Source organism: Neofelis nebulosa, chromosome 15, assembly GCF_028018385.1.
Source record: "Neofelis nebulosa isolate mNeoNeb1 chromosome 15, mNeoNeb1.pri, whole genome shotgun sequence".
Classification (NCBI taxonomy): domain Eukaryota; kingdom Metazoa; phylum Chordata; class Mammalia; order Carnivora; family Felidae; genus Neofelis; species Neofelis nebulosa.
In genome coordinates, this window is record NC_080796.1 from 25486839 (window position 1) to 25500540 (window position 13702).

General features: G+C 49.3%; 1 protein-coding gene across 4 annotated transcripts in view; it reads left to right on the plus strand.

Moving 5' to 3' along the window:
- BRINP2 (BMP/retinoic acid inducible neural specific 2) overlaps positions 1–12251 on the plus strand; it is a 127214-nt gene extending 114963 nt beyond the window's left edge. For all 4 annotated transcript variants that reach the window (XM_058700156.1, XM_058700157.1, XM_058700155.1 and 1 more), the window contains 4 exons: positions 2848–2953; positions 5674–5910; positions 8360–8582; positions 10224–12251. In XM_058700156.1, the coding sequence (XP_058556139.1) occupies positions 2848–2953; positions 5674–5910; positions 8360–8582; positions 10224–11340 (1683 nt within the window). In that variant the 3' untranslated portion in view covers positions 11341–12251. The remainder of the gene's footprint in view (positions 1–2847; positions 2954–5673; positions 5911–8359; positions 8583–10223) is intronic.
- Positions 12252–13702: the final 1451 nt, after the last annotated feature.

Consider the following 13702-nt stretch of genomic DNA (forward strand, 5'->3'; position numbering starts at 1 on the left):
CAGGCAAGTGTCCTAAAGACCAGACCCAGCCGCCATCTCACCCATCATCCTACCCTGCCGTTCAGTCCACCACATTCCAGAAGACCCGGGCTAGTCCTCGGCCAGGGCTCCTCTTACAGGGACTTTAACACCATAGAGATAAAGACGACCTTACCTTGAAAGAAGCCTGGCTCTGCCTCCCCGCTGTAGTTTGACAGCTAGCCAATCACCCACTCACTCTATACAGAGACATTATTCAGCACCTGGTGCCCACCTGTGGAGGGAGGCAAGTGCATGTGTAACAGACCGAACACTGGGATTAGAGAAACACGTTTCTACTTGTCTGGAAACTCCTTATGGAAGTGACTGTGTCTCACTCACTCAGTGTGAGTTCTGGATGCTTCTTGCATATTTGTTAAATGAATAAATGAATGAATGAGTGTATGAATGAGCTGAATGAATCCTAGCCCTGTAGGCAACTAGCCATATGACCTTGAATAAATCATTCAACTCATCTGGCCAAGGTCTTCCCATCTGTAATATTAGGATACTGTGATCTCAAGTCTATACAATTTGTTTTGCCCTGTGTTCACATTCTCAACAGAGGGCAGATCACTAAGCTATTTTGGATGAACTGCGCCGTTTACACTTGTTTTTAAAAGTGATGTCATCCAAAGGGCTTTAACTCCCTTTATTTTCCTGAAGTCCTCTGATGTGCCCTCAGAGGAGACAGGAGGGACACTGACTGGGTGCTAGGGTTCAAACGATAAGATCCCATTCCAGCTGCACATAGCCCTGTGGCCTGGCACACCGTAACTCTTGGAACCTTGCTTTCCTTCTTTGGAGAGTGCTAGTAGTGCGACTTGTTTCAGAGTTTCTGTAAGGGTTAAATGGGATGATCCTGGAGGATGAACTTGGCAGTTGTAGAGAGGTCGCTCCTGCCCATGTCATGGGCTCGGTCCCATTCTTTATTCAGGCTGGGTTTTTCTGCTCTTCATGCACCGTGTCTAAGGCTGCCCCTTCTTCCTGGTCTGTAATTACCCCCCTTTTCTCCTAAATCTCTCTGCCTTCCCATCCATCCCCATTCATCCTTCATGGCTCACCTCTTCCATGAAGCCTAGTCAGACTACTTTACATCACAAGGATTTCTCCCGTCTCTCTCCCTACTGTATTTCCAGTCAGTATCAAATCATCTCTCATTGAATTACTCTGTTCCATGAGTATTTTTTAAAACTAAATATACTAAACTCTTTTTGAAAATTTCATTTACACTCTGCTCTTTACCTGCTTACTTCACCTTGTAGCTTGTAGGGCGCTAGTCACGTACACTATACTTTTGAGCCCCCGCGGTGCCCCTTCCCCTTTCTCTCAGAGTGCCTGCCTTCCCTTCTTTCGCTGTCCACTTGTACTTATCTTTATTACTATTAATTTTATTTTATATTAATTCCAGTATAGCTAACATACAGTATCATGTTAGTTCCAGGTGTACGATAGAGTGATTCAACAAGACTTCTACTTATCTTTAAGGACCAGCTCAGCTGAGTCTCCTCTGCCCTTCTTCCCTCGAGTTCCCTTTGTTTAGAGCTGTGTTTTCCTCAGCGCTCGCTGACACATAGCTTCCGCTCCACTTGGATGCATCTCGGCCCGTTGCATATGCACCTGCCTTCCCCACAGGTTGTAATTCCCTAGAGGACGCAGCATATAACTTGTGCATTTCTGTGCTCATTTCTCACCCCCCAAAGCCTGGAACGTATTACACATTCTCTAATGTATTAAATACCCGGTGTGCCAGGCACTGTGTTAATCGCGGCTGACAACATGGTGAACAAAATAAACATGGGCTTACCCCTGTGGAGCATTTGGTGTGTGGAGGACCCAGACTTTCACCCCACGTTCTCAGTACAGGATGGAAAACTGCAACGCGTGTGCCTGCTGCAGGGCAGCCAGGACAGAAGGTCAGGGGTATCAGGGCTGACTCCTTGAAGAACTCCAGGAAAGGCGTTCTGTGAATGTTTGATGAATTGTATAGAATTCAACAGTGGCTGCTCAATAAATACTCGTTGATTGGTTGATTGATTGTTGGCAGAGCTTTCGCAGATCCTGAGAAGAAAGGGCCGCAGGTCCCCATCATTCTTATTACGGAATTATTTCAGTGCATTTAAAGCTCCCCATTTTTCATCTTATACTTTAAAAACATCAGGGAAAAACTGATAGGCCAACTTTATAATATTTTAAAATGATTCTGTGGTGTTTTGGAATATTACATGGCTATAAGAGTTTATGTATATTTAATATACTTATTAAAATATGCAGTAAGCCCATGGCTGATTTTCTCTAAGGACGTCTCAGCGCCGAGGTGGGACTTAAATGTTTAATACTAATAATAATACTCATAACTCATATTTCTCTAGTGCTTTTCATCTTCGGGATCCCTAAAGCCTGTGAGCACCACGCCGAGTGGATGCAGCTGGGCTCGCCAGCCGGCTGACAGCCTCCACATCTGGCCTCCTGTTTCCCTCTGGGGGAGGGAGAGGGGGGGACTCCAGCTCAGAGGTCCAGCTTCCTCAGCCTACGTTGAATCTTCTCTTCCCGGACCCAAATTCCCTTCGGCCCCCTCTGAAAGCCTCCCACTGTGTGCACCTGCCGCTGCCAGCCCTCTGCTGCTGAGAGTGTGTTAGAACAGGGAAGAAAAGTGGCTTTCTGCTCTCGGGGTAGGGAAACACATGCCGTCCTCCGGCTGGTCAAGGACAGGACACAGAGCCTGAGATCGGATGGCCGGAGAGGGAAGCGCATAGGGATGGTCTGCGCATAGGGATGGTCTCCCCGTAGGGATGGTCTCTAAATCCACACTGTGCCCTCCTTCTCTAGGTCACGGAGACCAGGACGGGCCCTCTGGGCTGCAGCAACTACGACAATCTGGACTCAGTCAGCTCTGTCCTGGTACAGAGTCCGGAGAACAAAGTGCAGTTACTGGGTAAGCTGTACCGTGATGGGTGTCACACTGGGTGAAAAACTCAGACCACCAAGGAGCAGGAAAAAGCCCTCTGTGCCTCATTTGGCTAAACCCTTCTCTCACTCTCTTTTTTTTAGTGTTTATTTGAGAGAGACAGAGAGAGAGAGGTGCAGTGTGAGCAAGCAGGGGAGGGGCAGAGAGAGAGAGGGAGACACAGAATCTGAAGCAGGCTCCAGGCTCCGAGCTGTCAGCACAGAGCCTGGCACGGGGCTCAAACTCATGAACCATGAGATCATGACCTGAGCTGAAGTCGGACGCTTAACCAACCGAGCCACCCAGGCACCCCTGGCTAAACCCTATTTAAGACAAGAGCTACCAGGACTTCTGGGATGTGTATTTAACAACTTTCCCTCATTCTTTTGAGAAAACTTCTGAAATGGTTTACCCTGCATCCAAGACCATTGTTAGCACCACTCAACACCCAAACCCTCGGAATTCATAGTCCTCCCCAACCCCCAGTCACTATCCTGCAGGAGTATCACATTCACCCTTATACGCTTTGGTCTAGTTTGATGATCTCCTTTGTTGCGCAAAGAACCCTCGGCTTTGTCCTAAGGACATATTGGGGTACGGTTAGTCTTTGCAGATGGTTATGGGGCCACCGTAGAGCTTTACAAACCGTGGGACTATTGGCTACCCTGAGAGTGGTCCCTACCTTCTGTGATTGGTCTGTAATCCTCCACGGGGGATCAAGGCCAGGAGAACAGTCTGAGACGAATGGGAGCCTCCGCTGGAGACAGAACTAGCTAAAACACACTTGCCAACAGGAAGGCGATGGGACAGGTAAGGGGAGGTAGGGGAGGTGCTTAGTTCCTGCTGTCTGCCCCGCAGGCATCCTGGGGGCAGGGCGATGCAAACGGATTCAGACAGGGCTGTTTGGCAGTCGGAAAAGTTCCTTTTTCTTGAGGCCTAACTGAATTGGACTCTGTTTAAGATATTATTGTCTTGGTATTATAAAATCAATAGCCCTCACCCAGGATCTACGATTACAAATTCCAGGCAACCTGAGCCAGATGCAACCCATCAGTTCTTTTGGAATCAAGGAATATATAATTAAAAGGAGTAAAAGACTGCTTTATTTAGAGCCACCTAATGCAATTAGCATCCCTCTTCTCCTCTGTCCTTAGATGGGCTGGGTTTGTGTCTGGAAATTAGCGATGAGTGAAGTTCGGAATGTCTGGTGGTTCATTTGGAATAGTTTATGCCATTTAATTTTATAGCCCATCACTCATGCAGACACTGCTCGGGGCACTTATTTTATAGCAATGGGAAGTGTTATAGTGAGGAGGAGGGAGGTAGTGGGGGAGGTGAAGACAAAGGACTTGGATGAGTGTGTGTGGAAAGGCAGCATGTGGACCGGATATGTGGGGAGGGCCGCTCCAGTGCCACTGCAGGCACAGCATCGAGAGAGGAAACTTGAGGAGCAGTTCAGATAGGAGGTGGATCTCAAACAGGACTTCTGCTGGTGCTGCCGTGCTAAGTTATGTTTTCAGGTCCACGGAGACCAGGATGCATACTCTGATTTCCTGCCAAGGACACGGTCAAGGGTGTGACGATAAAGAGCTGGCAGATATTTGAGGAAAGGGGAGCTCAGCGTATCCGAAGTTCTCACGTCCCTCACGCTCCTGGCACCGTCTCTCGCGATGTCCCTACTGGGGCAGCCTCTTGCAGGTCTGCCCTCAAACCTGGCCCAGGTGGCATCCAAAGGCATGCATGTCCTTCACTCATCCCTTGATGTGCTTCCGACAGCCACTGTGTGTGGCTTGAAGCCAAAGAGGGGTGTATTCTGCTCCTGGTAAACTAAAACCCACCACCACGGATGGATAGGAAGACTGAAACCTAGAGAAATTTAGTGGATTATATCCCAAGATCAGAGGAGCTAATTAGCAGAGAGCGGAGAGCCATTCCTACCTACCCAGGCTTGACTGAACTTCCAAATCTCAGTGCGAGTTAAGCACACTGAGGCAGGGCAGCCAGTCCCAGACGTGCAGTACAAGCTGATGGTACCAGGGCAGAGTGCGACACCAAGCCAACTTTACTAGTCCTGCGACGTGGGCAGGTCACCGTGGCCATCGGCCCTGGATTCTCAGTGTGCCCAGGGAGTCACTTGCGATTGTATCTGGGAAGCACCTGGTGTGGTGCCTGGCCACTGCGTACCAACAATGCCTGTCCCTGCCTCCTGACCAGAGCAGTCTCCTTGGTCGTCAAGGGTGGGGTGGGACATCCCAGAACGTCTGTGACTTAGCAAAGCCAGAAACAGGATGGCTAGCTGAAGCAGAGCAAAAAGCCCATCAAGCCTTGATTCCTCCTTCATGAGATTGTAAGGTCTTCTTTTATCTGAAATACCTTCCCATTTCCATCCTAGAGATGCTGATGTGCAGCCAATAAGGCCATTCAAATGATATGCACGCTCTCAATTTGGCTGATGTGAGGGGTTCTCCGAACCCTTGGGCTTCGATGCTCCTCATCTGCATTTTCTGACCCTCTCCCACCCGTCACTGGGGCAGCGGTAAGCCCCTCACCCCATCAGCTCCATAGAGTTAGGCTCTGGGGTGACCGTTCTTGGGCCCAGAATGCCCAAGTCAGCAGAACCCCAGCTGGCGATCCTGCAGCCTTAAGTGTGGGAAACCAGGTCCCCACTGGTCCTTGCCCCACAATTCCCTGATGCGTCCTTTCCCTAGGCCTACAGGTGCTGCTGCCCGAGTACCTGCGTGAGCGCTTTGTGGCGGCGGCACTCAGCTATATCACATGCAGCTCTGAGGGGGAGCTCGTCTGCAAGGAGAATGACTGTTGGTGCAAGTGCAGCCCCACCTTCCCAGAATGCAACTGTCCGGATGCTGACATCCAGGCCATGGAGGACAGCCTGCTGCAGATCCAGGACTCTTGGGTGACTCACAACCGGCAGTTTGAGGAGTCAGGTGAGCAGTTGGCGGGCCCACACTTCCCTGTCAATGGGACATGCTCTGAGGTGCAGGACTAGAAGGTGGGGAACTCACCTTGGATCCCGCCTCATCCGCTTACCTGTGTCCTTGGCCCCTACCAGGTTATCTCACAACCTCAAGTCTCAGGTGGTTGTCTTCTTGTTATCTGTGCAAACGGACGTGATCCCCACCAAAGACATGCGTCACGAGGACTTAATGAGCTAATGTGGACATATCTGAGGGCATTAGGACTTGCCTGGTTTGTTTGATACACCTTTGCTACAGATTGCCTGTGCGCAGGTGCACAAGGAATGTTTGCTGGATGAATGAAGTACGTAGAATAGTTCTAGGAGGCACCCAGCACATACTAGTCCTTGCTTGTTACACGTATAGCTAATAGCAAGGTTACCTTGAGATGCAGATTTAGGGCTTGGTTTTGAATCCTTGTTCTGGGTTCTGGTTTGAATGTTTGCGTCCCGCCCCCCCCTCCCCAAATTCATACGTTGAAAATATAATGCCCAGGGAGATGGGGGCCTTTGGGAGGTGATTAGGGATCAGTGCTCTTATAACAGAGGCCCCAGAGAGATCCTTCTCACCTTCGGCCATGTGAAGACACAGAAGTGAGCCACACGTGACCCAGAGAGGGCCTTCCCCAGAACCTGACCGTGGTGGCATTCTGATCTTGGACTTCCAGCTTCTTGAACCGTGAGCAATAAACTTCTGTTGTTTATAAGCCACTCGGTCTGTGGTATTTTCTGAGAGCAGCCCCCAAAGACTGAGACACTCTGTTACTGACCAGCTTTGTGACCTTATGTGAGCCATGCAGCTTCAGAATACCGCCATTCCTCATCTGTAAGAGAGGGAAAGTGATAATAATAGGTGGATGGAAGGCTCATATGGGATAATGTAGATAAAATTAATGTATAACTATCTCTACCTGATACACTCATACATTTCAACACTAAATGAGTGATAGTTATGTGGATAGATATATCTCAGAAATATGTTGGGTTAAACAAAGTGAAAATGAAAAATGTTTTATATACATATTATGTGAATAATACTATGATACAATATTATTAAATATAACACATATTTAATACTATTTATATGATGCTTAAAAACATACTGGCCAATACTTAATGTTTTTACAGATAAACATATGCAGAAAACATTAAGAAATATAATGATAAAGAAAACACCCAAGAGAGTGGTTACATCAAGATGGGAGATAGAAGGGAAGTTTAGGGCCTTTGGCTGTATATTTTCTTTGCAGAATTTCTCTAAAACAAAACAAAAGACTGAAGTCAATGTGGCAAAGTGGCTAAATCTAGTTGGTGGGCACATGGGAGTTTATTCTGTTACTCCCTGTGCTCTTTTGTAAGCTTACGTGTTTTATAAAAAAACCTACGTACATGCTAGTTGTTAATGCCATCACTAGGTATGATTCTCCAACCACTGGGAAGGGGAAGAGGGGTATGAAGAACCAGGTGCTTGAGAAACCAGAATGAGCTGAGGCCCCAGGCATTGACATTTCAAGTCCTAGAGAGGTAGTTAGTTGCTAAGGAGAACATTCCAGTCCCCCCAACACCAGCTGCACAGGAGTTGTGATGGTGGGATGTGTTCAATGATGCTTAATGTGGGGCATGACTTCGGGTGCTCACCACTGTGAGTCACTTACTGCTGAGTAAATGAGGGCTATCTGGGCCCCCATCAGGAGACAGTGGCTGCAGGTCCCAAGTAAAAGCAGATCTGGGCATAAATTCAGCCAATGTGTTGTGCCCAGGAAGCTCTGGGAAGAGCACAGACTTGGAGTAGGCAGCAAGGACCAGAAAGCATCTTGCTTCTGGATTAGCTACAGGAAAGAATGGGTGTCTGGCACAGAGGTGAAGCTTGAAAGAGACAAAGGGTATTCCAGAGTCAGAGAGAAGGATGTGGACAGGAGCAGCTGGTCTCAGGGACTGGAAATTTTCTAAGAAGCTTTCTGAGCTGGGTGCTCAGTCTCCCTGGGTCCACATTTGCCGGCTGTGCCTGCCTTCCACCTTCCACAGGATGTTGTGGCGTTACTGAAGAATACCAGCCTGTGACAGTGTTGTGAATGACTTACAGGAAGTTATAAAGGGAGAAAGTGGTACATCCCAAGGTCATTGGCAAAAGCGTGACCTCTGGCCTGCTTGGGTCGTGACGGAAATCTGTTTTGAAATTCAGAAGCATATAAGGGACAGGAAAGATGGAAAAGGATCCTGAAGCTCTGTTTTATGGCATGTTATTTATTTTCCAAATAAAGCAGTTTAAAAAGAAATCTATACAAGGGCCTGGGAGAATGGCTATGGAGCCTCTTTCCTCAGGCAATGAGTCCGGAGGGCCGGTGGGGTCTGGGGAGCGCCCTGCCGTCCCAGAGTCTGCGTGACTCCCCCTCAGCTCAGCTCTGCGTCCTTGCCCACAGAGGAATTCCAGGCCCTGCTGAAAAGGCTGCCCGGAGACAGGTTCCTGAACTCCACAGCCATCTCCCAGTTCTGGGCCATGGACAGCAGCCTTCAGCACCGCTACCAGCAGCTGGGAGCCAGCTTGAAATTGCTGTTCAAGAAGACCCACCGGATTGTCCGCAGGCTCTTCAACCTCTGCAAGCGCTGCCACCGGCAGCCTCGCTTCCGCCTGCCCAAGGAGAGGTGAGCACCCCCGCTACCCGGGCCCAAGCCTGGCACCTTCCCCTGAGGCTGCTGAGGCCGGGGGGCCCTCTGTCCAGCATGGCAGATCTGGCGGCGGTGACCCATATGAGGCCTTTTAGATCCTCTGCTCTCTTCACCTACTTGTGACTTGTGTCTGACATCAGAGAGAGCAAACAGAGGCTGATTTTACTTTTTATAAATTATAGTATATTCAAATGTTATTCTAGTCATGCTCTAATTCTCACTCATTTCTATTTTAAGAAGTTTTTTCAGGAAACAGAGGGGTGGAGTTGAAGCTCACACACCAATTACATACAGTGAGAATATACACACATTGGGTTGCTTCAAACAAGGGATTAGTTCTGAGTCACAAAAGGAAAGAAAGCTGAGCCCCACCCCAACCCCGCCCTCAGGAGCAGAGGCAGGCTGTATCATCATAGGCACTCACTGCACATCCACTCAAATGCTCGTTTACTCAACAAGTGCACACTGCGTATCCTAATATTAAGCAGTGTGTGTGTGTGGGTCCTCGGGAAGACATAATAAATATATAGAAACACAAAAACTATAAAATGATACCTATGTGGCAGCCACTTAAATCCACATTCGTGGAACATAAATCAGAGGCACGGTCTAGTAAAAGCAAAAGCCCGAGAGAAGAGCTACCTTCGAGAAGGAAGTCTCGGCCAGCTTGTGTGGGAGAAGATAGAAATGGTACACGGAGACGGGGCCTTGCAGGGCGTGGAGGCTGCCTCGCAACCCGGAGATGCGGCTCTGACAGAGGCACCTGTAAGAAGGGAAGCGTCAGTGGAGAGCCTAGACTAGCAAAGGCTTTTGAGAGGGGTTCACTTTTTTTTTCTTTTTTCAAGAAATCACTATTAAATGCTTACCAAGCGCCAGGAACAATCCTGGTTTCTGAGAACATGTCGGTGAAGAATAATGCAGTGTTCCTGCTCTCGTGGCATTTTCAGAGAAGCCATCTGTGAACAGGGAAACAATAAACAATAATTTCCAATCCTGATCCTTGCTGTGGATTATATAAAAACAGGCTGATGTGATAGCGAGCGACTGGGTGGTTCTTTCAAAAAGGGTGTCACAGAAGACCTCTTTGAGGAGGTATCACAGGAGCGGAAATCTAAGTCTAAAGAGGGAGCCAGCCATAGAAAATTCCTCTTCGTGGTGAAAGAGTGACAGAAGCAGTGGGAACAGGAAGGACAGGGATGGTAAGTGGGAAAGCAATGGATGGGAGTTGGGAAGTTTGGAGAACTAGGGATCGGACGGTCTTATTTAAAAAGCTGAAAACTACGTTAGATGTTTTGGTACAGAGGGTGTGGGAGATCTTCTATAGGCTTTTGAATAAGCGAAGGAAGTGGTACTTGGGAGGGATGAGCCCAGCTGCTGCCAGTACAAGTCTGATGTCAAGTATTTCTGGTGCTGATCCATCAGACAGACGCTGAGCTCTAGGCCTTACTCGATCATTCCAGAGTGGTGCAGTAGGGTTTCCATCATTCAGAGAACTCGGGGCTTTTATCTTTCTCATTACCTTCCCTGACTATTAGTCAGTCTCCTCCTACCCTCAGGAGAGACGCCAAAGTGTGTCTCTGTGTGATTCTTTATTCATTCTTACCTCCCTTCCCAAAGGTCCTTGCCCTATTGGTGGAATCGCATCCAGTCCCTCCTCTACTGTGGAGAAAGCACCTTCCCCGGCACCTTCCTGGAACAGAGCCACAGCTGCACCTGCCCCTATGACCAGTCTTCCTGCCAGGGCCCCATCCCCTGTGCCTTGGGCGAAGGGCCCGCATGTGCCCACTGTGCTCCGGACAACAGCACGCGCTGTGGGGGCTGTAACCCAGGCTACGTGCTGGCCCAGGGGTTGTGCCGGCCAGAGGTGGCTGAGTCCCTGGAGAACTTTCTGGGGCTGGAGACAGACCTGCAGGACCTGGAGCTGAAGTACCTGTTGCAGAAGCGGGACAGCCGCATCGAGGTGCACTCCATCTTCATCAGCAACGACATGCGTCTGGGCAGCTGGTTTGACCCTTCCTGGAGGAAGCGCATGCTGCTCACGCTGAAGAGTAACAAGTACAAGCCTGGGCTGGTGCACGTGATGCTGGCCTTGTCCCTGCAGATCTGCCTCACCAAGAACAGCACCCTGGAGCCTGTCATGGCCATCTACGTCAACCCGTTTGGGGGCAGCCACTCTGAGAGCTGGTTCATGCCCGTGAATGAGGGCAGCTTCCCCGACTGGGAAAGGACTAACGTGGACGCAGCTGCCCAGTGCCAAAACTGGACTATCACCTTGGGGAACAGGTGGAAGACCTTCTTTGAGACAGTCCATGTTTACCTACGGAGCCGAATCAAGTCCCTGGATGACAGCTCCAATGAGACAATCTACTATGAGCCCCTGGAGATGACCGATCCCTCCAAGAACTTGGGCTACATGAAAATCAACACCTTGCAGGTCTTTGGCTACAGCCTCCCCTTTGACCCGGATGCTATCCGGGACTTAATTCTCCAGTTAGACTACCCGTACACTCAAGGTTCCCAGGACTCTGCCCTCTTGCAGCTTATAGAGCTTAGGGACCGGGTAAACCAGCTCTCTCCCCCGGGCAAAGTCCGGCTTGACCTTTTCTCCTGCTTGCTCCGGCATCGGCTCAAGCTGGCCAACAACGAGGTGGGCAGGATCCAGTCCTCCCTGAGGGCTTTCAATTCCAAGCTGCCAAACCCTGTGGAGTATGAGACAGGCAAACTGTGTAGCTAATGGGGGCCCCACTCCAGTGCTGGGCAGGGAGGTGATCCATGAATCCAGGGTGCAAAGATCATTCAAGCCCCACCTTAGTGCCAACAGGGTTCTCCCTTGAGACTTTCCGCACCCAGCCAATGGAACCTCAGGGCTTGGACTAAAGCAGGCAGGAGAGAAAGAGACCATCACCACACGTGTGTACACGCTCACCATGTGCGTGCACACACGCGCGTGCATACACATACACACTCTCACACAGGGAGGCTACGACTCAGCAGCCTCGAATCTGTGAAGTCGGTGCTTTCAAATGCATGCAGTTGAAGGAGAGGAGCCAAGGGAGAGATTAAGAAAAAGAACCAGCCAAACCATGAAAACAAAATCCTTAAAAAGTGATTCTTATCATTCAAGAAAGCAAGAGGGGGCATGGGGGTAGGAACAGGAGCAGTTCCCCCTCCCCCACCATCGAGTCACTTTTGTATTCTTTTTAACCAGGTTTCTTAAAATGGCGTTGTTTCGTGATCCTCCCAGCGTTGGTTCTTACTTTTTGTATGCTGCCTCCTCTGTGCCCTCCCAGACACTGACTGCTTCTCAAGCCGGCTCCCCTGAGACACTCAAGGTGACACCAACAGAGGACCGTAAGGGCAGACAGGCAGGCTTGCTCTGCTCTCCACTCCTCCCTCCCTCCAGCCCCCTTGCTTCCTCAGCCCCCCTACTTTGTTCCACATTCCCCTGTGGTCCAGCCGGAACTCCTCTTCCAATGGCACCTGTCCTGTCCAAGAAAGCAGCTCTGTCAAGTTAGAAAGAGACAATGTATAGGGAAATGTTCTTTTTTAAAAACAAAACAAAAATATTTATTTTGTGATTGTTTTCTTTGTCAATCTGCTCCAGCCACATGAACGTATGAGTAAAAGTTTACCTGGTTTAATATATTTTCTTAAAAGGCCTTTTTTAGGGGAAAACAGAAAAGAGAAAACAAAAGAAGATTATGGTTCCCTGGGCTGCCTGGATTTTTTTTTTTTAATTGCTCTGTGTGTGATACATGGACATCCATGGATGGTGGATAGGCCGTGGGGGAGGCTGGTTGATGAGTGTGTTTTCAAAAGAGAATGCATGTCTGGCTTGACTGGGGTGTGTGTGGCGGGGGTTGTTACATGAAGAATGGAGTGAGGCAGAACTCCGGGTCCCAGAGTTATCTGGCTACCCTGCCCCCTCTTCCTAGACAGGAGAACTAACACAAGTCCTACAGCCAGGACTCCTCGCTATCAGAGGAGTGATGTGAAGGTCCCTGCTCACAGGGGAGCTGCAGCCTCTGCGTTGGGCAAATGTGTACTGAGGCGGGCTGGGGGTGAGGGGGAGGGCTCCTCTTTGCCAACACTGCTGCAGGCATCAGGAGAGTTTCCCATACTCAGCATCTTCTAGTCTGTGATCGCCTTTTGAAGAAACTGGGAAGGACGCAGACGTGGCATTGTTTTTCTCTGTTCTGGTTACCACTTTCCCAGCCTAAAAAGCAGGCTGGATGTATGCCACACAGAATGAGGCATCATTCTCCCCAGAGTGCCTCCCCCAGGTGGTCCGAGAAGCATTTCACAGCAGATCTCTTGGAGAACCACTTCCTCTCTACTCTCCACAGGTTCCAATTTCTTCAGGCGAAAGTCACCACATAAATACTAAGTACTCCATTCCCTACGTGGGCTATATCTCAGTTGGTACAAAACGAACTGGGAGACAGAAAGGATGGTTGTATCTATGCACCCAAGAGCCTTCGACGTTTATTGCTGCATAGAGAAGAATTCAGCATCATATTTAATCATTGTACCCTATCTCAATCCACAACGACCTGAAATCCTTGGTAGATAAGCAGCCTCCAGCATTTCTTTCTTCAAAGTTCCCCTGGAGGCTTCTAGGGCAGAAATCCAGAGTGATGGGATAACCTAGGGGGTAACGCACATATTGGCTATTTCTACTGGGCCACTGCTTGCTTTCACGAATTTGTACCAAGCCACTCATCTGTGGAAGATGGAACCAGCAGATGTCCTCTTCATCAATGGGGTACTGATGTGCCAGAGGAGTATGCTTTGGTTGGGAAGGGGGTTGCAAGCGGTAGGAAGGCATTGATACTTTCCACTGACAGGGTTTGAGAGATGCAAGAGAGATACCAGAGTCTGATTTTAGCACTGACTGTGCATGTCTCCACGCTGCAGGACTGGGTGGGCACATGCTTTCACCCATGAATTAATGGCAAACCATGTACAGCAATATTCAGAGTGAGGAGGAAAGCAGTTGAGAATGTGCCGTGCACAAAGTTAGCAGTGAGCACCTTCAGTAGCATGAAGGTAATTGCTCCGGTGAGAAGAGAGTCAGTACGTGGGGACTCACGTCT